The sequence below is a fragment of the Canis aureus genome, chromosome 36 (genome assembly GCF_053574225.1).
Source record: "Canis aureus isolate CA01 chromosome 36, VMU_Caureus_v.1.0, whole genome shotgun sequence".
NCBI classification, from domain to species: domain Eukaryota; kingdom Metazoa; phylum Chordata; class Mammalia; order Carnivora; family Canidae; genus Canis; species Canis aureus.
Window position 1 is genome coordinate 22395093 of NC_135646.1, and position 25409 is coordinate 22420501.

Genomic DNA, 25409 nt, shown 5'->3' on the forward strand with positions numbered 1-25409 from the left:
TTAGTTTAACTCATCTGAATGAGCATTTATTATCTGAATATTTTTCTTATAATCTGTCAACACTCCCAGGCATTTAAGCTGGGAGGTAATAAAGATATGATTTTCCTATCAGGGTTGGGGAATTTGCATTAGTTCTAAGCAGGTACTTGGCTTGAAAATCTCTGCCTGCAGATTCGGGGGGAGTGAGCGTAACACTCCAGTATTAATAGATTATTGACAGTTTAATGTCTTGGCACCTACTTAGCCCATGCAGTATAATAACCAGGAAGCTGTCTGATATGAAAGCAGTCAATAGCATTTTCAATCAAAACCTTTCAGTTAATTGCTGGTTGACCTTAGAGATTTCCTTTAGGCATTGCCGTCTGCAGTTTGGACCAAAAGGAACATATTGATTTGTAGAGTTTATTCAGAGATGACTATTTAATACCCATTGCTCCAGTATATGTGGTAAATTTTGCCTTTTCTGTGTCTACCAAATGAATTGTCTTTTTGGCAGTGCTTTTCACAAATATTCCCTTTACCAGCTCTACTTTGAAAATACCTCATTAAATCTGTTCTCCTCTCAGAAATAGAAAGTTGGGAATCTTGAGAGTACACGTGATCAAGTGTTTTAATATGATAATATAATTTTCATACAATTTTTTGTTCAGTCTGGCATTACAGTTCCAACAGAGCCTGACAAAGCTAACGATACTTTTAGTAAGAGTGGTCATGTAATACCTTATCCACACACAATACACCTGGAAACAAAAGCATTCTCTGATGCCACATGCTTGTTGGTCTCCATGAGTGTCAGTGTGATGGCTTATATTTAGCTTCTAGATTTTCTGTACTTCTATGATTTATTTAGTTTTAGTTGAATATTTTTAAAAACAAATTATAACAAAATCTAAATAAGCTAACAAGGCAGGCAGGAAACAGCAAAGGCAGTTTCTGGCCCCAACTTTAAACCATTTTTCCTCATTTTGGTTGTGTGGTGTTGGAACTATAGAGATCGAATCAAAGTGGGGAGAAAAATATAGACTTTGAATTACTTGTGTTACTTTTGTTGTTGTTGTTGTTGGTTCTTCACACATGGGTTAATGTCATTCATTATACGCCAAAGATAACCATTCTTGATGTTTAGTATTTGGTTTTAGAAAAGACCTAGAGTGCTTTCCATGGCTTTTGGTAGATGGGCAACATTCTTTCACATGTCACTCCTTTGGGAGCCATTTTGTCTCAGGCTTTTCTTGTGATACAGATGATCCATTTTAAAGCAAATGTATCTAGTTTTTGTATATTCTTTTTTGAAGGTTCCCTTTTTTTGTCTTATATGGATTTTGTCATTGTTATTTGCTGTTTTGCTATTTTGTCTCTAGCAACTTTTTTTCTCATAGAAACTGCTGTAGGCCTTTTGAGCTCTGTTGAGAGTAGAAGTAGTTTTACAGTTTGGAGAGGTTTCAATTAGATGATTTGGGGGAAATTAAAGAACTGCATGAACCACTGTATGAATTTAACACATTACTGCAAACTTATCATTCAACTCTTGTCAGTAATAAGTGTATTTTTAAATGAGTGCCTATATGAACTTGCTGTGCTTTTCCCCTTTGCTTGCTTTTCCTCCCCTTAGAGGTATTAGACGTGTTCTAAGACTTTTGGCTTGTATAACGTGGCTACTACCACTACAGAAGAATTCTGGAAATGTTAGGATCCATTTTAGGTTTCAGCTGCTCACTCAAAACATAGTGCCTGACCCTGTGCTGTGTGGAGATGAATAGAACACAGAATCTACCCCTAAGGAGCACACAGGTTTGTGGAGAAACAAGTCCAAGGACAGATGACGTAATACAGTACTCTGTAAGTACAGAGAAAGGAAAGCACAAAAGAGTGACGCGTTTGCCCATAACCTGGTGAACCAGGGGGACTCAGAAAGTAGTGCTGCTCAGTGTCTCTTATAGAGCTCCTGCTTAGAGGAGCTTTCTGGGTAAAGGAGACAGCAGAAGTGGAAGCGCGGAGGTCAGGGTAACAAAAGAGCATGAGGGTGGAGCTAGAGCTTTAGAGCACTGCCCAAAAGGCAGGGGTTGAAGATCATGGAGAGAAACAGACAAAAGCTACAGTGGGGTCTCAGAACTCTGTTGGATATGCAGGAGGCCTTGAGCCATCTTAAGGCCACTGAAGGCCTTTGGCAAGATGCTCTGTTGGCCATGGCAGGAGGCCTGTTGGGAGGAAGTTACAGTAATTCAGATGAGGGATCATAAAGGACAGAATAACAGTCATGGGGGACATGGGACAAGGGAAATCTGGTCCAAGAACTGTTTCAAAGCAATTATCAGGAGCACATGGGATTGACTAGATGTGGAGTTTCAGATGACGGGGAAGAGTCAGCAAGAACTCTCAGATGGTGGGGCAAGTTGGGTTGAAGAGGTGTTAGGGCACCAGCTGAGAATGTTAATGATTAAATGATTAATTCCCTGTTACTGTCATTTGTAAGTATGCTTTGTACTAGGTTTTCAGCTATTAAGTAAGCCCCACCCCCTCCCCAACCGCCAAGCAAATTCACATTTGAAAGTATAATGACAGGACAGTTCTAGTATCTGAGGACTTACACATGGTAAGCAAATCCACTTAGAAAAGCCGAGGCGATGAGGCACAGAGAACAAGACTGGGCTTGCTTCGTGAATCTGGATAGATGAGAATGTCACGTGACTGGCCTGGATATAGAATGGATATAGAATTCCAGCTTAGAGACTGGAATCTTCCTTGTGCGAAAAGGAATGGCCAATCTAGTTACTCCTCCCCTGGGCGTTAGGAACTGAGATTTCTCTTTCCAGTGACCATCTTTGGTACTGTGGGAGCAGATTTATTTTCTTGAGGAAACCACTGTCTAAACAAGAGTGCCTGGTCCCATTTGCTTTCTACCTCTCACCCCATGCACTTAACACAAAGTTTAGAAGCAAAGGTTTCCCCATACCTGGTTTCAGTTAGATCATTAATGTGGAGGTTGTAAAACTGGGGTCCGAGTAATGAATTGTAAGTGGTTTAGAATTTAAAAGAATACTCTAGAATCAACCTTCGGGAAGTCTTACCTCACATCATTTAATTTTTCCATATTCTTTTTCTCTTGAAAGAAAATAGTACCAAGAAAACCAGTCTCTGATGAAATTAAATGATTGTGTTTGATAAGCTCTCACTTGACACCTTTTCATTGGTAAACCACAAGGAATCTTACCTAGAGATCAATGGCCTCAACCTCATCATCTGAGGAGAAAACCCCTCTTTGATCACTTGACTTTGTTTACCCAGTTTGGACTTCAGGGTAGAATAAACCATAATATGTCAGTGGTGTGGTAATGCTAGATATTTTGTCTTTTACCAGAATGGTTGATTATAATGCACTGCTTAAGATTTGCTTTCTATAAAAGGAATATTTGTACTTTTATGTGTTTGATTCACACAGTACAGTTTTTCTCAAGTCCTGTTATTAAGTGGTTACATCCAGAAAGCGAAAAATATGCTGAGGTAGTTATTTTATTGGCGAACATCTAATATTTTCACTAACCATAACTGTCAGATTGTTCTGACTTCTAAGTGCCCCAACTGTAAAAATTATACAGAAAATGTGGCCTATCATGGGATTCTGAGTAGCCCATATGAGGCCTCAAGCACATGGATTACCTTCTGTCTTCTTTTCCCCCAAGTAAAAGATGGAATCCACACACCCTTATACGCTCTTCTTCAGGGAACTGGAAAACAGTATAACTGCAGTGTCACTAGTTGTGTTAACACATAAATGCCATCACAATGATGGGGATTTTTTTTTATCTTAAACTGAGTCTTGGCTGAACTTTATCAGGAAGAGGATCTCTTTTTTATACCAGCAAATTTTGACAGGATTGGGTATATGCTTTTTAAAAATGGTACACAAAGATAGAAAAAGGAAAAATCCCTTTATAACCCACTTAAAATTAACATTTAGGAGAGGAACTTCTCCATAATGTATTCTAATTTTTCCTAACTTCTTTGTCTTCACTTTAAACTCTACACTTGAAACATTGAATTAGTATCCTTTGCCATTCGGAGTGTCATTTTTATATTTTAATTAGATGTTTATTCACACTGACACGAATTTGTGTTAAAATTTACATTTAAACAGACCATATTTTTGTATTTTTCTCCATTTATCAGCCAGACAGCAGTGAGCATGTTTGTTCCATGTTAGTCTCAGGGGTGTGGGATTTGGGGTCAGAGCTCAATTTCGTATGTCCATTTCCCCCTCTGAATCACAAATGCAATGGCATCCCTTGGTGTTGTGAGATTAGTTTTTTGTTGTTTTTAAGAAGCAAGAAGTCCAAAAGATAGGAAGCACTTTAACGATATCCTAATTATAGGATTTAAATAATTAGAGGAATTTGACATAGGACTACCAAGTCACATTATATAATCTTGTGTAAATCGGGGCGAGTAAGGGTTTATTCCAGTGCTTTGGAAGTAGCTTGAATTCACTCTCCTGCTTTACTGTAGGAATCATTACATAGTCCTTGGCTGGCTACATGATGTCCACAAAATGTATCTGTTCTCTACCTCCATTTAACATAAGGTTTCACTTAAAAGGAATCAAAATTCTGCTTTGGTTAAATTATTGGACGATATTTATTTATCAGAAATAGTTGCTGTGTTCTTTTAAGCTTACCTTGAATTTCTTTAAAAAAAAAAATCAAATTTCAGATCTCCCTGGATCATGTATTACTGGCATTTGTTGAAGTTATTTTCACACACATTCTACTGGGCCACATTTTACTTTACCTGAGACTTATTTAGTTAACTGGGTTAACTGTTTAGTAATGCTAATGGTGGTTTTTATTTTGAACCCTTTACATATCTTTTTATTTTGGCCTTTTGCCATTGATATTATGAATTTCCAGGTTGGTTCTTTTAATACTATTATTAATTCCGGTACTTAAGTCATCCTAACCTTACCCTTTCACTTCGTTACAGTGGTGTCTCTAAGTTGAATTAAGAGCTTTTCTTTCATTCATGCTGATGCAAAAGCCACTCTTTTCTTGATTATACCAATGAGACAAATCATGGCATTCATTTAAAAGTCACAATCCCAGAGGTAACTGCCATATCTGATCATGTCCATGTTACTCTTATCTCATTTTAACTCAAATATAAAGTCTCTAAAGACGTTTTAATAATACCTGTATCTTGAATCTGGTCTTCAAATGATAGGTCTTCTCTGTAAATTTTTAGGCTGAGTTTTATGATTTGAGAAGACCTTGTAAAAGGTAGTGGAGTTGTATGGGAACAGGGAGAAAATTAATGCTATGGGTGTCAAGCAAATGAGATTGGGGTTGCCGGGCTGGGAGATGGTTTCTCCCAGGCAGAAGGGCACATGGTCGTGGCCTGGACCATCCTGAAGAGTTTCTTCTTCCCCGAATCTCTCATGGTTTATGTCTGTCACATTTGTGGAATGGTTTTGGTCATGTTAGGCCCTAGATGGTCATATAAATTAATTTAATGAATGATGCTGTTGGAGGGAAAGTGTAATTGTTATTAGGTTCAATATATGTCCATGTTTTACCTTTCTTAGATTCTGACAGGAGAGATGATTGTTTTTTATGTGGTGTGGTATCCATTTGAATGACATATGGTCATCTCGAGCCTGCTTAATTTACTGTCTGTCCGCTCATCTCCTTATATTGAAAAAGTGGCTCACCCACCCACCTCTTTAGTGTTTGCAGATCTGGCCACTCCCAATAGTCAGATTAATGACTGCAACATTCCTCTTTTTTTCTCCTCCGAACTATACCAAAGTTGTTGGTATAGTTGTTCTCAATTTGTTACCAAAAAGGAAATGATATAAGCCAAAGGCTGTTTTAAGAACTATACTTCCTCCATCCCCTAAGTTTATTTTAACAGATTATTGTGTCACAGTGTTTTTATGCTTTTATCTTTGACCAAAGTGTTTATTTTGAGAAACAATTATTAAACTGCATTAAAAACATACACGATGTTCCAATACCATCTTGGTTACAATATTAAAGGAAACTCAGACTAAGGCTGGATGAAATTGAACACATATTTCCATGTCAGACTTCCTACCATTTTGCTTGTTTGTATTGATTTCTCCTGACATGCTCTTCTTTTATTGAGCACCACTCTTTTTTTTTTTCTTATTTTCTCTCTCTCTTTTTTTTTTCTTTTAAATCCCTTTCCTAGAGCTGTATGTGCTAAGAGCAATTGTAAAAGGAGACCAACTTATATTAAACCTGCCTGGAGTCAAAATGTAATCTAACACCTGTAGTCTGTAATTTGTCATCACTTCATGGATACTTGTGTTTTGTGTGTGTGTGTGTGTGTGTGTGTGTGTTTAATAACAGATTTCCTGAGTTTTGACCTTAGGATACTGTATAATCCAAAAAAGCAACAAAACTAAACCATGGTTTTTAATAAGTCTTATAATAGTGTTAGGATGTGAAATTACAACCATAAGAGTCAACTCAAGTAACATCGTTCAAAGTTAGAAATAGTGCTGAGTTGTATATCTAGGAGAATGTTTTGCCTTCCAAAATGTCTTGGAGCGATAAAGTCAAGAGACAGATCATAATGCATGTTGTAATTTCTCTTACACTTATTTATTCTCCAAGACCTTCCTTGGTGACTTGGTACAAGTAAGGATTTTTTTGACTGAAGGGGACATTCTGCATCTTATATTAAATGTTTTGTTTTCATTAGGAGAAAGAGGGCTATATGTTGAGTGTGATTCATGTAGTAGAGTTTTCAGACTTTTTAGTCTCACGGTCCTCTTTCTCTCTTTACTATTGAGGACTCCAGTAATAATATATCTATCAATATTTGACACATTAGAAATTAATTCTGAGATAGTTTTAAATGTTTATTAATTTAAAAAATAATTGTAAATAATATATATGCATATATGTAAATGGTACATTTTTATGAAAAATAACTGTATTTCCAAAACAAAAAAATGAGAAGACTACCATTATTTATATATATATATTGCAAATATTTTAAATGTCTGGCTTAATGGAAGACAACTGGATTCTCATAATCACTTCTGCATTTAATCTAATACAATATGTGGCTTTGGTTGCAGTAAAAGAAAATCAAGCCTCACACAGACAAGGGATTGGAAAAGGGAGGAGTAATTTAATAGCCTTTCCAGGTCATTGTGATATTTTTCTTTGTTACTACAGGAAAACCTTGCAAATGGTAGTTTCGTAAAAGTTAGTTGCAAAGTGGGATCTAAAGACATTGATAAACTTTCATACTTACATATTTTATAATTCATTGCTTGGCCTTGTACTTTGAATGGATCTTTTACCTATACATAATTTTGTAATATCATGCATTGGTCATTTGGAAAATATCAATTAACTGAGTGATGCAGATCTTCCAAATGCTAACACATTTCATTGTATGACTGACTGATTGATTGATTTAAAATATTTATTTATTTGAAAAAGAGAGAGTATGAGCAGAGGGAGGGGCACAGGGAGAGGAAGAGAGAGAATCTCAAGCAAACTCTGTGCTGAGAACAGAGTCTGACATGGAGCTTGATCCCAGGACCCTGAGATCATGACCTGAGCTGAAATCAAGAGTTGGACATTCAACCCACTAAGTCACCCAGGCACCCCCCCACCCCCCATTGTATAACATATTTAAAAATTTTGGTTAAATTACCACCAATATCATCAGGAGGGTCTACTAGGGAGCTAATTACATGTCTTCCAAAATTTTAATTTTCGCTTGAAAGGTCAAATTTTATCATTGGCAGAAATACTGTCAGATTATTTTCTTTGAAGTGGTAGGCTCACTTCATTTTTAAGAAAATGTCTGTCAGATACCCAAGTCTGAGTAACTGTATTTTGTCTGTTAGTTGTTCTTCCAAGTAAAAATGCTATTCCATGACGAAGGCAGCTAGATCAGCTCACAAATCTCACACAAGCAGTCTTTCTCATGACAGCCATCCTACAGTATTCTATACAAGTCCTTTCTGTGTACTTCCCATTTCCTCACAGACTTTTAAAAAGAGGGTATACTCAAGGGTTGAGTTTATTATAATTAACAATATATTACTGCATCATCAAGGACATTCTTAAATGAAAATGGAATTTTTATGGTGTGCACGTGGTAGTGAAGAATACATCTACCAGCGCAGTTTGGTGCCATTGACTTAATTTATTTTCACAGGCCAGCAGTTTTCCCACCATTGCTTTTGTACCACTGGTATAAATTTCAGCATGGCCAAAAAGGCAAATGTCTTAGTTTTGCCACAGAGATAGTTTTGATATTCTAGGCTTCTTGACAGGGAATCAGGATTTCCCCAGGGGTCCCTGGACCACATTTTGAGAACTGATGAAGTATGTGTTCCTAAAAGAATCCCCAGGCTGTGCAAATAGAAGGTGTCACCTTGAACGGGTCTATGGCTATGAGATATAATTCCATGTGACAGATGCTTTAAAAGGCAACTTCCATGCGTGAGTTGCCATGTTAAAAAAACAAAGATGTGTGTAGTATATGAGTGAAAGAGATAGGGAAACTCCTGGTGGACATGCCCATTTGTAGATCTGTAGATCTTTGGAGTGAAAAGGACAAACAGATCTCTGAATTTGTTGCTAATTTTTATAATAAGCATAATCGATAGAAAAATATACGAGGCATTATACTACTGTTTAAGTCCTCCTCTCATTTTTTCATAGTAGTTATTACTTACGGAAGTCTTGCTTATGCCAAGAACTCTAAGTACTTAGCTTGCATTATCTCAACGAATCCCCCTAACACTAGAAGGAAGATTTTATAGATTAACAAGCACCGTGGCTCAGAGAAAGTGACTTGCTCAGAATTGCGAGGCTAGCAAGCCCATGTGCTTTTCAGGGTAAGGACTGGATTCAAAGCCAAAACTCTGTGACCCCAAAACTCCTCTTCACAGTTTATATACCATGCCAGTATACAGGTCATACAATGCCCTGCAGTTTTTTTTTTTAAATAAGAAATAATTAAAATATGTGTCATATTTGCTTTCAGATACCCACTAGATAGGAATTCTTATAATGAGTGGCAGTTTATTTACTTCTTAAACATAGTTTTGCTAAAATGGAATAATAATAAGAAAAAAGTTATGCAAAACAAGAATAATAACTGGTCTGAAAATAAAGAAGAAAGAATATGGAATTAATCCAGTACAGGAGAACAAAGACATACTGACCACTTACTGTGCGCCAGACATATGGTGTGCCAATATGTAGCTCACAGTCCAATAATGGTTGATATATATATGTATGATAGATATATAATGGTTACATTAATATTTATATTAGTTAGCAATCATTAATACTAAGTTCTTCCCAGTGAATTTTGAGCCAAAATTAATTGTCTTAAGTGCTGATTTTGGGGAAAAGGGAATATTAGGGGGGTAGAGCTAGATTGTTGAAACTTAAGACAAATATCTCAGTTACATGATACTTTACGTATATTTTAAAACAGCACCATTCACTCATTTATTTATTTATTTAACAAATTCTAATCAAGTTATGCACAGGGGCTTTCCAACTGTTCGAAACAATTGTTCTCATTGCCTGTTAAATATATTTTCTCAGGACTTTTAGTGGAAGAATGCTTTCCTTTTGGGGATCAACTATTTTACATTCTGTTGTTATAGGTGAGGTAAATTAAACAAATAAAAATAATTCTGGTATTAACACAAAATAAATATAGACAAAAGTCATCTTGTCCATGTTCTCATCTCCTACTGATGAGCATTACCATTTAGGACCTGAAGTTCTGGATGAAGCTCCGCCCTCAGGGTAAGGCTTGTCACAGAGATGCGCATGCACCCACCTGGGAAACTTGTTTTAACCTATTCCCACACTGAATCAGCCACCCTCTACAGTCACCTTTCTAATAATTTCTCATTTTGTCTATGTAAGAAAGACCACAAAGTCTTGGCTTATTATAAGTAATCCAGTTCACCCCATAATGATACAGTGAATTATATACTTTCCTGAACTTAATCATTCAAGATCTCACTTCCTTCCCTGCAGGCAAAAACCATTATATTTTACACATGGCTCCCAGCTGGTTTTCATTGAGGCCTTCAAAATCTATTTGAACACTGAGAGGTTTAAGAAGAGCTGCTTTATCTCTCTTAGTCTACTTTTGTCATGGTACCATTTTGTCCTTGTGTTTTCAAAATTTTCAGTTTTGAAGGCAGAGAAACAACATGTGCCGGTATCATGGTTGTGCTTTGTCACTGGGCAAGGAAGTTTGGGGTTTTATTTTGAAGTTGATGTCTCTTTTGAATATATTTACAACTTCTATTTCTTCATCACTATCTTTATGTCCATTTATATATGTGTATATCGTATTTCAGCCCAAAGAGATTTCAGCAATAAGGAATTTATTATTAGACTTTTAACTTTCTATTTGTTTATATCCTATCCATAACTTATTCATCAACATTTAATTGTTAGAGATAGGACTACATATTAGAAAGTTTTGTAAATTAATAGGTTCAATTATGATAGACACCCCATAAGTATTTGATAAACCAACACTTTATTCATTTATTTATTTATTTATTCTCTTAAGCTGTGGTTGTCTTCAACATAATTCCTTCCAGACATGATAAAAGCACCTCTGATAAAGAAGGCAGCCATCAGTTAAATGTAAATTAACTGTTCTCTTGAGGATAGAAATACCAGTGCATTCTTCTGGTTGTTGTTATGATAGTGTTGCCATTTGGATACTCTGTTTAAAGTCCAGTGATGTACTAGGAACTGAGTTTTTCTTATTGAGTATGTGACTATATGAACATCTCTCTTTTCTCTACTAATAGTGGCAGTTTCAAGCCCTCCTATATTTCTGGCTAAATCAGATTATGAGTGCGGACCCACTGTGAGGGCTTTTCATCACATTGATACTCGAATGCCAGGGCCCAACATACTCTGGCTTTGGCGACCTCACAGTTGTCATTTCTCTTGAGCATAGAGCTGTTCAACACTACTTTCTGTGATGGTGGAAGTGCGCTGCCCCGTATGGTATTGCACAATGTGATAATCAAGCATGTGAAATGTGGCTAATATAACTGAGGAAACTAAGTTTTGTTTCTAGTTTTAATTAATCTAACAAAATGTAAATAGGAGCACCTGGGTGGCTCAGCCAGCTAAGCGTCTGCATTTGCCTCAAGTGATGATCCCGGGGTCTTGGGATTGAGCCTCTCATCAGACTCCCTGCTTAGCGGGAGTCTGCTTCTCCCTCTCTATCTGCCTTTCCCCCAGCTCATGCTCCCTCTCTCTCTCTCTCTCTTAAATAAATAAATAAATAAAATCTTTAAAAAAAAAATTAGAAAAACCCCTTTAAATAGCCACATGTAGCTAGTAGCTGCTGTCCTGGGTGGTGCAGCTCTAACATGCTGCCTTCCTTGATGTTCTTGAAATATACCAAATATATTCCTCCCTACTATGTTTTTGCTTGCTGTTTCCTTTGCCTGGAATGCTCTTCTTCATGGCTTGTTCCTCACTTCCTTCAGACCTCTGCTCAAGTGCTGCCTCCTTCAGGAGTCTTCCTTGAGTGACTGCATCTAAACCCCAGTTCTCCTTTTGCATTTCTCAATTTTTTTTGCTTATAATATTTGTTACTACCTGATATTTTATTTATGGTCTGTCATCTCAAAGACTAGAGACTTGGTTCATTCTCCTTATGTAATCTTGCTCATAGAAAGCAGGAGAACATAATGTTTAAGGGCATGGGATTTAAAATTAGGCAGATATGTGTTTAGAATACCAGTTCTAAATTACCTCTACTCTCCTTGAACTCCAGTTTTCTCGTCCTAAAATGGGGGCAAAAATATCTACCTGCAGGATTACTGTGACAATAAATAAAATTAAGTAAAATTAACATTTTTTAGCATTTAAACCAGTGTTTAGCACATAAACTTTACATGAATGCTACCATCTGTTACTACTTCTACTACTACTAGTACCACCACCACTATTATCATTGAAGCTACTGAGACATTTCAGTGCTATGAACACTAGTTGTCATGGTGAAAAATTGACAAGAGAAGCTATAAAACTCTTTGTAGAAATTATTAGAGATGAATTGTTGACTAAATTTAGTTGTGATGGAAGAAAAAATCTAAATCTAGAGCTAGTAGGATGAATGATCAGGCTTCAGTTTGCAAGGGTCAGAAGTAAAGGGATGGATGGTGATCTTTACAGAACAATATATCCTGTTATTTGGGAAAATCACGTGAAGAGAGATGGTGGGCATTATGAATAGAAAAGGTCAACTTGGGCCTATTTTCAAAAAGAGGAAAAAAGGTTGAGGCTGGAAAGTTTGTCGACTTGGGCAGGGTTTTTTTTTTTTTTTTTTTTAATGTAATGTAATTATCTAGGAAAGTGCTCCATTCACCTTAACTTAAAGAAAAACCCCAGAAGACAATAATCTGGTTGTGTGAAGAACTCGTTAGAAAAGAACATATATCTTGATTCAGTTGGCAGGGCATTCTCTGTTCTTGGTTGAAGTAATTGTAAATTTTGTAGTTAAAGAAAAAAACAAACAGAAAACATTAGCCAGAAAATAGATGCCTGGATTGTCAAATAAGCGGCGGAACAGGAATGACTTAAAGGTCCGTCCAACAGGAATCAATGGCCTAGCCTCACACTTAAGTTACTAAGGGTACTTGGTTGGAACAGGAGCCAGACTTGATTCATCTACTTAACCAACAAGGAATTTTGAGCATTTCTGAGAAATTCAAACAGGAAAACTAAAGTTCAGTTAAATGGGAATTCAGAACCCTATCCTATGAAGACGAGCCTAGAAGAATTGACATTATTTACTTAAGATGTAAGAAAATGAAGAAAAGTTTCTGCCATCTAGATGGGAAGATCTTAAGACCAGGTTGTATTCATCGCCCTGCCCTGTCTCCAAAAGACCACCCGTAAGCATCTTAGGCTCTACTTTTGTTCAGCTGGTAGGGAGCACTGCGAGACATTAAGAATTCCTTAATTATCATGATACTAAGCCAATGCACAATTGGTTGTGAGGAAATCTATGTTGTGGTTTCGTTTTTTCTTTCTAAAAAATTGTCTAGAGACAATAAACAACTTTCTGCCTGGAGTAATTAGAACATTTGGGGGAGAACGCAGATCCTTGGACAGAACTTGGGGAGTCTTTTTGTCTCAGGTCTTTGGCATATTGTGGTTGAAAGGGAATCGCAGCCAATGTGGCTGTGTGGCTGAGAAACCTCAGGCAGGCCCTTTGGTACCTTGGAAGGCCGTTGACTTTAGAGCTGCTCATTCGGTCATTCTCTGTTTTGACTGCGCTCTCCTTACCTGCTCCGAGATGCTCAAAATGTCACCTAACCTTCTTCCTGGAGATATTGTCACGCCACCCAACTCACCATATAGAGCACTGTCTGACCAGAAATAAACATTTCTCTTTGTAGGATATTTCATTTGCTGTTACTTCTCTGAGAAACATCTCTTCTCCAGTGATGGGCAGTAACATTACCGTTGTCCCTTGGAAAACCTACTTTCTCCCACCGAAACAGCTCCCTATTTGTTTATGTATTTATTTTTTTAAAGATTTCATTGATTTATTAGAGACAGAGAAGCAGAGACACAGGCAGAGGGAGAAGCAGGCCCCATGCAGGGAGCCCGACGTGGGACTCGATCCCGGGTCTCCAGGATCAGGCCTGGGCTGAAGGCGGCGCTAAACCGCTGAGCCGCCGGGGCTGCCCCAGCTCCCTGTTTAATAATCTCCAATGTAAAGGGCTTTCCCGAGCCAGTGCCTATTTCCAGGCTATTCTTGATCCAAATAGTACCTTCCTGAGCAACCATGAGGACCAAGTAGGCTCATGTGTGTGGAGCTGTCAGCGCTGCCTGGCCCAGCGTCCAGCAAGCGGCAGCTCTTCCTGTCCTCGCCCTGCCCCTGTCCTCGCCCTGCCCCTGCCGGGTGACCGGGGGGGGGGGGGGGGGGGCTTCCCTGTTGGCATGTGTCAGCACCGCCAGAGTCTGCGCAAGAGGGGCCAAGTCAGCCATCTGGTTGGACCTAGGAGAAGAACAAACCCTATCATGCAGAAAGATTATAGTAACTTCAAAGTATAGTTTTGGAAAATCTCTTTAAATCTAACCAGTGCAAAATGGAAAACCCCTAAAGAACCAATCTAATTATTTAACTAAATGGAACCATTATGCTGACTTTTACTACAGAAGGCAAGCATAATTTAGAAAATGGGGCATTTTAATTCTCTTTTGTTTTCCAATTAACGCAATTGCTCTAATAGGAGGTACTCGTGCTTGAGTGTGTATTCTTTTCGTACATATTTCACATATAATGTCAGTGTCTCACTCTGTCCCTCTCTTTCTCACCAAAGAGCAAAATTCTCACCTGTTGCCACAGTTGCTCATTTATTACAATGGTCAGGCTGCCCAGACGACGACCTCAGAGCAAATCTCTTCTGCCGTCAAAGCGCCCTGAACGGGCCCGCAGCGCAGATCTACGTTCCCTTCCGGCTATAATTAGGATGTTGAAGTAACAGAGCTCTCAATTTTTTGCTGATGCCAGCTTACCACAGCAGACCACATGAATTTACTCTTAGTTGAAAGTAGTAAAGAAAATGCCAAGAACATTCATTTTAATTGGTCAACATTATATGGACCTTTAGTGCCACCGTTTTATGGTCCTGCATTTTAGATTTCTTTCTGCCACCAGCCGTCAGCTTATTATGATGGATATTCTTATTTGCATTTGATTATCTTTTGATTATTATTTTGATTGTGATGTGATTGCCAATTATTATTTTGAAAAGTTTCATCCTCTTCAGCTTGTTACCTTGCTCAGGTAACAATTGCATGTGCGCTAATATTTAGTAAATTCCATCTAAAAGACTGACATTTTCACATTGGTAAGAAATTGTTTTTTCATCAGATGGTCCCTGGGAGTGGACTCTAGATGGTGGATTTTTTTTTTCTTAAATGCTTGCTTTGATGTTGATATTTCATAGCCAAGAAAAGAAAATGGGTCATATGGATAGTGTGTGGTAATGGTAGTAATGGTAGTGAGGATGGTGGTACCACGGATTCTTTAAGGTAACTAGACCTATTTTCTTCTGCACTGATTGCATTGATTTCCCCCTGAACTCTGGAAAATGTTTAATTTGTTGCTCTAACGTGAAAGAGACTGCATGAAATAGGAGGGAATGGTAAAAGAGAAATGTATGTTTTTTAATATGTGAACTCACTATTCTTAAAAGCTTTGGGAGGATCCAGAAAGTCAGGCACTGATCTGAGTATAGGAAATGTGGTCTTTGTCTTTGGAGCTGACATAACGCTTTTTACTGTGGACCATCACAGCAGCCTTTTAATTGTCGTAATATTGCTGCTGCTTTTTGTAAGGTGTGAGTAGTGGCAGAGGCTCCTCTGCAGGATCCAGCGATCCTCCCCCCTTGCCGTGAAGTCCCTGTCACACAGGCCTATGATGGGAGCAGGGAGGAGCAAGTTTCTATGGCAGTGTCCTCTGTATAGCTTGCTTTTTTGGGTCACATTGAAGAGGTTCATAAATAAATGTTAAAATGGGAAATTATTTCATCCAGAGAGATGATATTGAAGAAGCAGTTATGATGATCAAGAGTAAGTTTGCCTAACTAGTGTCGAATGACACAACCCAAACAATATAGTAACAAGTTTTCCTTTATTCAGGGAAAACAATCCAGGAGTTGGGGGACTGTGGTACTTCACAAACAGTGGAGCACCCTCTCTGTGGGATTTTGGGCAAGATCAAATTTTATACATCGTAAGACATGGCAACACAAACAGGGCATGATTGTCTGGGGTTGCAGATCTGACTGTATTTAGAAAGATCAAAGAACCAGAAAATAAGTGTAGAGCCCAGAGTTGGCTTGGCATTTCGGGACTGGCAGACTGGATGCACCGTGGAAGTTCAGTCTGCTGATGTAGCACCACAGCTAAGGGCAGCTCCATCTTGGGTCTAGAAATTTAAACACTAGACGTTTATTTTGTTTTGTTTTCATTTTTTAACGAGTGGGGAATATGTAGAGATAAAGGAGAAATTGTAAATTAATTACAACAACTAGAAAATCTTAATTAAGGATTAAAAAACAAATTAGGGAGTGTGTGCAAAACAGAGTATTAATAGTTTATAGTGATATTGAGGTCCATTTATGTGACTGTAGATTAGTCATTTAAAATTCCTCATTTAAGAAGGATGTTATATCTTTCAATTAGTTTGGAAGTTTTTGTATTTTTTAAAACCATTACTTAAGGATCATTATCAGGGCTGAAAGAAAATAAAAGTTCTTCCTAATTCTATGAAGTATTGATTTTTCTGGCCGAAATACCAACTATTTCTGGCTGAAATACTAACTCTATTACACTCTTAAGGGTAATTATGAGGCTGATGATAATAATTACTATCATGTATCGAATGTTTGCCCTTAGCTTGAGAGGGACAGACTACGACCCATGACCAAATCCGATCTGCCACCTGTAAATAAAGAGTTCTTAGTACACAGCCACACTCGTTTGCTTACATAGTACTTAAGGCTGCTTTCACACTACAAAGGTAGAGTTGAGTCATTGCGACAGAGACTGTGTGGCCCTGCAGAGCCTACAATATTTACTATCTGGCTCTTTACTGAAAAAGTTTGTCAACCTCTGATGTAAGGTAAGCACGATTCTTTACATACATTATGTTGCTTAATTCTTACAACATCTGTAGGAAGTCAGTGTCTGATCCTTCTTTTATAGATAATGAAATGGAGGCTAAAAGCTGTTACTGACTTGTACAGGGTCACCCAACTAAATAGAAGAGTCTGAACTTGAACCCATGAGGTCTGACTGTAGAACCTGCGGTTTCTTCTCACTGAGTCCAATTTCTTTGCCATTCGGCTTTAGAGAGGTGGCATCTCATGCTGGTTGACAGCAGGGAAGGCTCTGGAGCCAGATTGTTTGAGTGCAAATGACCTTGGGCAACAAAGGACTTTACTTCTTTGTGCCTCAGAATATAAATGTTAGCAGACTTTACTATTATCACCCCCTTGTTCTATATGAGATTCTAAATCTCCAGAAATTCTTTTCAGTTTGCAGAAAGACCCAGCTTTACAAATGGTTACAGCGGTACTCCAAAGGTAGATAGATAGACAACAACATTTCAGAGGAATGATGGCTTTTGAAAGGTGAAATCCTGAGTCAAATGTTAATTTTTTTTTTCTTTATTTTAATTATCAGGTCCTTCATAGACAGCAGTCTCAGCCAGCCAAGGAGAGTTCCCCTCCCAGAGAAGAAGCTCCTCCCCCACCTCCTCCAACTGAAGACAGTTGTGCCAAAAAGCCCCGGTCTCGCACAAAGATCTCCCTGGAAGCCCTGGGGATCCTCCAAAGCTTTATTCATGATGTGGGCCTGTATCCCGATCAGGAAGCTATCCACACGCTTTCTGCTCAGCTGGATCTCCCCAAACACACCATCATCAAGTTCTTCCAGAACCAGCGGTATCATGTGAAGCATCATGGGAAGCTCAAGGAACACCTGGGCTCCGCGGTGGACGTGGCCGAGTATAAGGACGAGGAGCTGCTGACGGAGTCCGAGGAGAACGACAGCGAGGAAGGCTCTGAGGAGATGTACAAAGTGGAGGCCGAGGAGGAAAATGCGGAAAAAAGCAAGGCCACGCCTGCTGAGATTGACCAGAGATAATGTGAACTCCTACCAGGCAAAGCAATACATCGGTCCAAGGATTTTCTGTTTTAATTTCTTTAAAAACTTTTTTTTTTTTTTACTTTATTTTATTTTATTTTGGTCTTTTTTTTTTTTTGGTCTGTTTTGTTTTTCTTACCTTTTTTGACATTTCTTTGTTGCACAGGATACACCTATAGACTGAATAAGTTCAGTATTTCCGAATCAGACATCGCCTTGGCAAAGACACTAAAAGTGTTACACTTTTACAATTGACTGGATCATAGTAATTATAATCACAGGAGACTCTGCCTTCATTATCCTTGCACTTACGGAAGAGACATCAGGCAAGTTCCAGGATGAAAAGATCTGCGAAATAAATGAAGGAAGCTACAAGTGTGTGTGTATATGTATATGTATATATCTATATATTTACATATATATATTAAATTGCATGGGACAGAGAACTTTACAATCCGAAAGAATAGACTGTGAAATGAGTTCTTAAAGAAGAGACTTGTTTATGTATTAAAAAAAAAAAAAACCACTTCACAGTGAGTCGCTTTGGCTTTTTGATAAACTGCGGCCTGCTCTCAGGGTGGGGTGACTATTTTTGAATTCCTATTTATTTTCTGTGTTTGTCCCTGATTTTTTTTTTTTTTTTAATTCTATGGCTTCCTATCTGGCAGCTTGATGGGTAATTTTTGAGGTATGTATTTAACAAAATAAATCAACACTGCCAAAAAGAAAGAAGAAAGTAAAGTGGAAAAAAAAATCAGGGCACCTTAAAATGATACAAGTCAAATTGCTCTTAAGACACAATGCACACTTAAAAATGACTCGATATGTTCCGTTATTCAACTTGTCATTCCTGTAGTGAACAGATGCATTTCTGTGGAATTCCAAATGAATAAAACTGTAATTCAGTACAGAGAAAACTTGTCCTTTAAGTGCAGTCTTGATAAAATGACATTTTGACGTTGGACGTACGGAATTCATAGTATGAGCCACATTTTATTGTGAAACTTACTTACTGTTCGTGGCTTCAAACCTTACAATTAATAAGCCTGCTCATTTAAAAGTTGTTTGTTGTTGCTGTTTTCTCTTTTTTCTTTCTTTCTCTTCTTTTTTTTTTTTAATAGAAAATAGTTCAATGTAATGTTAAGTTTAGAAAAGAAGTTGCTGCCCAGTTAAAGGGGTTCCCTGTCGAATAAATCTCCATCCTTCCGTCTCCCTAAAGATGTTTCTTATTTCTGTTTCACTTGGGGCTTCCTCTTCTTCGTACACATTCCATCCACCTAACCAAATGTCTGTGGTCCCTGCCCTCCCATGCCTCATCCCTTCCCTGGTATGGCAGCCTGAACAAGAACCTGATTTTGAATCATTGCGCAGCTCCAGGCAATAGAGTAAGCGAAGCGATTTCAGTGGAATCACCTACTCGTCATAAATGGAAACATCTTCTCAGTTACCTACAGAGCAATTACCTTACGTAAAGCAGGACTAATGCCGACTGGCTGTTTAGTGGAGTGAGCATTAAAGCTGCAATCTACTATAGCTCTCCAAACCTCCTGTAGCTTCCTATCCGAAGCACCAGTAGCATTACTTCCCACTTCTTACTTACAGTAATTGCAAGAGGTGACCTCACCTTCAGGACCTAATCCATGCCTCGGCATGGCCATCAAACAGTCCCACACGGTTGGATTTTTTTGGAGTTGTGCTCTCATGCAACCTTGTCAAAGACCTCATGCAATATCACTTTGAAAGTTATTTTCTGTTTACTACACAAACATTGTAATATAACTGTTAATACTATTTATATATTTGAAAGGTATAAAAGGTAGGAGTTAAAAAAAAAACCTCTATGTGTAGATATTAACTCAGAACTTACAATATACAGGGAGAAGACATGTTGCAATACAAGCTAATCTAGCTGCTCAGTAACCTCTGGAGTTTTTAAAGGGACATTTTCCTGTACTTTTTCAAATAACGATGTTGAAAAAATTCTCTTGACACGAGCGTCACATACCTTTGCAAAAGGATGGTGGTTTGCAGTTAGGCCCTGAGCCCGTCCTTCTGCTTCTGTAGTATGCTGCAGCTTTAATCCGAAAGTCCACGCTTGCTGCTTCCTGATCTCCGAGTTACTCTTTCCAAATTGTCTTCTTACACTGTTGCTGAAGGTCACTCTGTACATGTAATGGAAACTGATTTTGCCAAGCTCTTACAAGGTGGTTCATCTATCGATGGCATCCGCATTTGGTATCTTTTACACTTCAACCAAAAATTTATTAGGTATTTTTCAATGCTAAGTCTTGCCTTTTATTTTTTAATTTCACTGCCAAGTTTGCAGTGATTCTAAGTGAATCTGTGGGCATTTTAGCCTGTGGTCTTGCCAGATCTTTGCGAATTACAATGCATATATGTCTATTTATTCAATATCTGTCATATAATATCTATTTGGAAGAAGAAACTTTCTCTTGTAGTGCCTCTTGACAAAGCACAATTTCCCGCCTTTTTTTTTTTTTTTGTGAAATGAAAAAACAAATTGTGTTTTATTGCGGTATCAACAATGTGAATAAGGATTAACATATTGTAAATGTTCTTTTTTCCATGTAAATCAACTATCTTTGTTATCACTAAGTGATAATTAATTTTTAACTTATGTGCATTGTTAGGCTGTTAGAATTTTTTGGTTGTTAAAATAAAACGCATTCAATAAATATGACTTCGTTTGTCAAGTATTTTACTGGGCATTGCCTTCTTTCCGTTTTAATTTTTCATGTGGAGTGAGACCTGGTGTCAGAAAAATCTGCTCCCCTTCTTTGAGAAATTAGGCGGCGGCACCCGCAATTACAGATGTTTGAATCCTGCACGATGCATGGAGTTAATGGTACATGTGAATGTATGTACATCTCTGTGTTTATAAACGCATGCATGCTCACATTCTGGAGCTGGCAACGGGGAGAGCCATTGAGCCAAACGTTTTGTCGTATACAAACAAAACTCAAATGTATAAAGATATATTTATGGGCTTGCTTCTTTATTTTTCTAGTGAATATTTTCTGTTTATAATTAAAAACCCACAAATGACTGCGTGTCAGGAAACTTTTGGAGCACATATGTCCATGGTTAATGGACATAATAAAAGTCTTTTATATTTAGAGCTGGGGTACCATAATGTGTGCGTAGAGGAATGCCGGAAGGATTGATGTATCTGAGAAATGTGTGAAAATGATTTTTTAGAAAGTGCTTACAATGGAAAAAATTGCTCAAAAGACTAAAGTTAATAAGGAAGGAGCAAGTGCTTAGCTTCAGAACTGGCAAAGAGAAAGTCAATTAAAAAGTGATTCTATTTTCTTTTGATATTGTAAATTGTCGTGTGTGTGTGTGTGTGTGTGTGTGTGTGTGTTACATTTGGTTGACACACAGATGTGAGTTTTCTTTCCTTCCTTAGTTTCACTTGCCTTTTTTTTTCTCTGTGATAGTTAACAGCTCACAGACCATGTAGATAGGTTTTACGGACAGCTTGTGGATACTGGATATTTGCAGAAAAGCAGACAGGCCCAAAGCACAGAACTCTAAAGGTTTTTAAAGAAATAGAAGAGGCTCAATACAAAGCAAAGCACGTTACTTATGCAAATGTAAATGAATTCTGTGCTTGTGCTAAAGACTTGGAAGGAAAGCATGTGTGAGATAATCTGATTTTTAGCACAAGTAACTTCTACGTGCATGAGGTTGTGTTTTTAGGGGTTAAACTTCATCATAGGTGACAAACTCAAGAGACGCTCTGCCCACTGATGGATTGGCTCCTGCCAGAAGGAGGTCTCTGTTTTCAAGAAAGAGTAAGAGGTTTCTTGACAAAATAGGTTAAGTCATTGCTTCTTGGGTTGAGTTTGTCTTTTTAATAAAAATTTTCCTTAGAGATTTTTTTCCTGTACATTGTTAATTCCTTTTCTGTAAAGGTTTAAGCAAAGATTTAGAAGTCCCTATGTTTTTTTCTAAAGGTCCATCATGGCACAATGAGACCGTAAACATTTATTAAACACACACTCTATGTCAGATAATTTGCTAGGAACTGAGGTGAGAAGGGAAACTATATGACTTGGTGCTCTCCCCTCAAGGAGCTTGTAACTTGCTGGAGAGGTTTAATGTAAGTCCAGGGAAAGTGTAATAGTCATACAATGGTTGTCTCCAGAGATTTGGGTGTTTAGTGAGTGGTACAAACAAGTGCTGTGAGTTTGGAGAAGGAAATGATGATTATCTGTGAGCTGGAATGGTCTCGAGAGGTGGATCTCTTAAGATTGGCTGCATATAATGGGGGAAAAATAATTATGATTACCTTTTTTTACCTGTTTCTTACAAGAAAGAAATTGCTGAGGTAAGCCCGGCCTTATTTTTATTGGTGTTCCCATGTACCTCATTTCCTCATGGTCCACAAAGATTGCTAGAGCTCTCACCGTCACACCCACCTTTCAGACATCAGAGATGGAAGGAGGAGTAAAGAACCGCATACTCCCTTTCTTTCGTGGAGACTTCTTTAAGCCCTGCCCTGCCCCTGAATGCAAGGGAGACTTGTGTTTCTAGCTGTTCTATTAATTCCAGAGATAAGGAGGGATGTGGCTACTGGCTATCTGCCACAGAGGGTATCGGGGTAGATGTCGAACATAATTGATAAGAAGATCAGTGAGAGGCCCACTTGCTCTGCTGTTTCTCCCCATACCTTGCACCTCCTCCTCCTCACCCCACAGAGTTCTTTCCCTGACCAGATTTAAGGATCACCCCAAGCATCACTTCCTCCAGGAAGCCCTTCTTGATCTGCTGTGCCAGTGTGCTTATCCTCCCATGCTCACATAGCTCCCACGTCACAGGACTGTCACAGGACTTGTGCCTCATTGTGGCTGCTGTAGTGGCTCGGCGGGAAGGTGTGGAGTCTTTCTTTGCATTTGTCCACGCAGAGGACAGGGGTGGGCAGGGGGAGGCGACACAGGCCCTCTGGAGAGAGGTGTGACAGTGTTTCTCTAGATGGGATGGTCCCCAGGACTGGCGTCTTGAGTCAGAGACAGAAGTGAGGAATGACACGTGCAATGAGGGACAGGTGATTTCAGACGCTGCTGATCCAGGGTTGCTAGGACGCAGCGGAGGTCTTGTGTGCCTCCATGACTCGCATTTTCACCCTGGTATCACACCCCCTTTTTTTTTTTTTTTTTAGATGTTCTAGAATGTCCTAGAAAGGCTGTGTGAACTAAACATCAATTCATTGGCCAGCACACTTTATATGAGATGATCTTGTGACTTCTCTTAACACACTTGTCTGAGTATATGACATCTCTGATGGAATTTTATTCTGAAAGAAAGGCCTATTTTTTAAAAACACTGTGCTCTGCTAGTAAAACTGTCCCAGAAGAATCTAGAAGTAGCTCCTTCAGTGACATTTTAAAAGGTTTAAAGTGTTACCTTCACATATGGAGAAATAATTACAAAAATATTCCATTAACACTGTAATAAATAGTGCAGAGCAATGATTAATTAAAGAGAACTATAATTTATTCACTATCCCTTAACGGGCATAATCCCATTTTAACATAAAACAGCAGAGAGCAAAGGAATTCTGGGAGGCCCAGTGGCAGCCTTGGGCTGAGCATTCCCAGGCACCCTGGCTCCGCTTGAGGAAGAGGGAAGGGGAGAATTCTTTATGATTTTAGTCTGATGGGGGGGGGCGGGTGTCAGGGGACTGGCCCAGGACCTCTTTCTTCTCCGCAGTTTTGAGGCTCAAGTCATTCTTCAGAGGCCCCGTTCCCTCTGTGGAGAATGAAGCTCATGATTCACAGATCTCGAAATTGTTCTTGTTAAATGGGAAGAAGCATCTAGAACAGCTTCTTTCTCGCTTCCCTCCATCCAAGAGAGAAAGAGCAGTGAGAGATGATAAAATGTTGTAAATGACTTCAAATAATTCAGAGGAGTTTTAAAGTAGGATCAGGTCTGATTTTTTTTTTTTTTTTTAAGATTTTATTTATTCATTCATGAGAGACACAGAGGGAGAGAGAGGGGCAGAGCCACAGGCGGAGGGAGGAGCAGGCCCCAAGCGGGGAGCCTCACCTGGGACTCGACCCCGGGACCCCGGGTCGCCCTGGGCCCAAGGCGGCGCTAAGCTCCCCCGAGCCGCAGCCCCCCACCTCCTCCGCCCCTGAGGTTTTGGAGCCGCCACCTGCTTCCGTGCCTCCGGGGCCTGGGGGGTCAGGGAGCTGGGGTGCAGCCCCCCACCCCCGCTCAGGAGCCGCGCCGCGGGGCTCTGCCCTGGGGCCGCAGAGGAGGGTCCCCCCGCGCCCAGGTGCGCCCTCCGCTGAGCCTCTTCGCTCTGCAGAGCCTCCGGGCCTGGGGGGCGGGAGGGGGGGGAGCCCTGGGCCAGCCCTGGGCCCGCCGCCTCCCTGGCTCGCCGTCCAGGTGCGCCCGCCCCCGCCCCCCCTGCTGGGCCCAAGCCTGGGCGCACTCTCTGCTGCGTCCCCCTGGGTCCCCTTGGGCCCCTTCCCGGCATAGCCCGGCCCTGCAGCTCTGGGCTCCCCTCCTGCGGGGTCCCCCCTACCCCCGCGGCCAGGCCCCCCCCCCGCACTCAGGGCTCCTTCCCCCGCGCGGCCACGGGGTCCCCCCAGGTCACCTCCAGGTCACCCCCCAGGGACCCCAGCTTCCCGCGCAGGGCTCCTTCCCCGGCACCGCCGCGGGGTCCCCCCAGGCCACCCCCAGGTCACCCCCCAGGGACCCCAGCTTCCCGACAGTTGCTGGGGCGCCTGCTTCGGCCCAGGGCGTGACCCGGGCTCCCCGCCAGGAGCCTGCCTCTCCCTGTGCGTGTCTCTGCCCCCCTCCGACCCCCTCTGTCTCATGAATGGATAAATAAAATCTCAAAAAAAAAAAAAAAAAAAAAAAAAGAGGGGATCCCTGGGTGGTTCAGTGGTTTGGCCCCCGCCTTCGGCCCGAGGCCTGATCCTGGAGACCCGGGATCGAGTCCCGCGTCGGGCTCCCTGCACGGAGCCTGCTCCTCCCTCTGCCTGTGTCTCTGTGTCTCTCATGAATAAATAAATAAAATAAAATTTAAAAAAGGTGAAGTGTAGATAAATTTTTTTTTAAATCCTAAAAAAAAAGAAAAGAAAATTCCACACCCCTGCTCTTGGACCCCTTTTATCCTATGCTACTTTAATTTTTTTCGGAGCTTCTAGCATAATGTAGAATCCGCTTCTCTTTCCTGTTTCTGACGAAAACGCGGGGGGCACAAAGCCGCTGTGCTAGGAACTGCCCGGACGGCGGCACCTGTCGCGGCACCTGTCGCGGTCTCCGAAGCCGCGTCCGCGCCCAAGGACCGAGCAGGCCGGCGCCTCCCGGGGCGCTCAGGGCGGGGCGGGGGGGCTCGAGCGGCTTCGGGGACGTGCACCCCGACGAGCTCCTTAACGCAGCCCCAGGGCACCTGCGCCCCGGGACCGGGGAGGCCGCCGGCCACAGCCCACGCGTGGGTAAGTGATTCTGCACCTGCTGAGCCTCAGCCTGTGCTGCGGGCACACCCTCCTCCCCACACGGAAACCCCTTCTGGGGGCTCCCGGCTGGAGGCCCGTTGCACCCTTGCTCGCAGCTGCCCTTCTGTGACCCCCTCAGGACCGGAGCCCCCCGGAGTGAGAGCCCCCGGGCTCCCCGGTTCCTCGTGTTAACATGTGATGCAGGTGGGCGGGA

The 25409-nt window shown here is 40.4% G+C and overlaps 2 protein-coding genes across 25 annotated transcripts in view; one reads left to right on the forward strand and one right to left on the reverse strand.

Annotated features, from left to right (window-relative positions):
• Positions 1-2699, reverse strand: part of LOC144306121 (uncharacterized) — a 34627-nt gene extending 31928 nt beyond the window's left edge. For 18 of the 19 annotated variants that reach the window (XR_013373155.1, XR_013373152.1, XR_013373146.1 and 15 more), the window contains exon 1: positions 2589-2699. Coding sequence is in view for 1 of the 19 variants with exons in the window: in XM_077885439.1 (XP_077741565.1) it covers positions 2589-2592 (4 nt within the window). In the remaining 18 variants the exon portion in view is untranslated. The remainder of the gene's footprint in view (positions 1-2588) is intronic. The other variant, XM_077885439.1, reaches the window with a different exon arrangement.
• The window catches only part of SATB2 (SATB homeobox 2), a 289211-nt gene extending 268790 nt beyond the window's left edge, over positions 1-20421 (forward strand). For all 6 annotated transcript variants that reach the window (XM_077885433.1, XM_077885436.1, XM_077885434.1 and 3 more), the window contains one exon: positions 17259-20421. In XM_077885433.1, coding sequence (XP_077741559.1) covers positions 17259-17720 — 462 coding nt within the window. In that variant the 3' untranslated portion in view covers positions 17721-20421. The remainder of the gene's footprint in view (positions 1-17258) is intronic.
• Positions 20422-25409: the final 4988 nt, after the last annotated feature.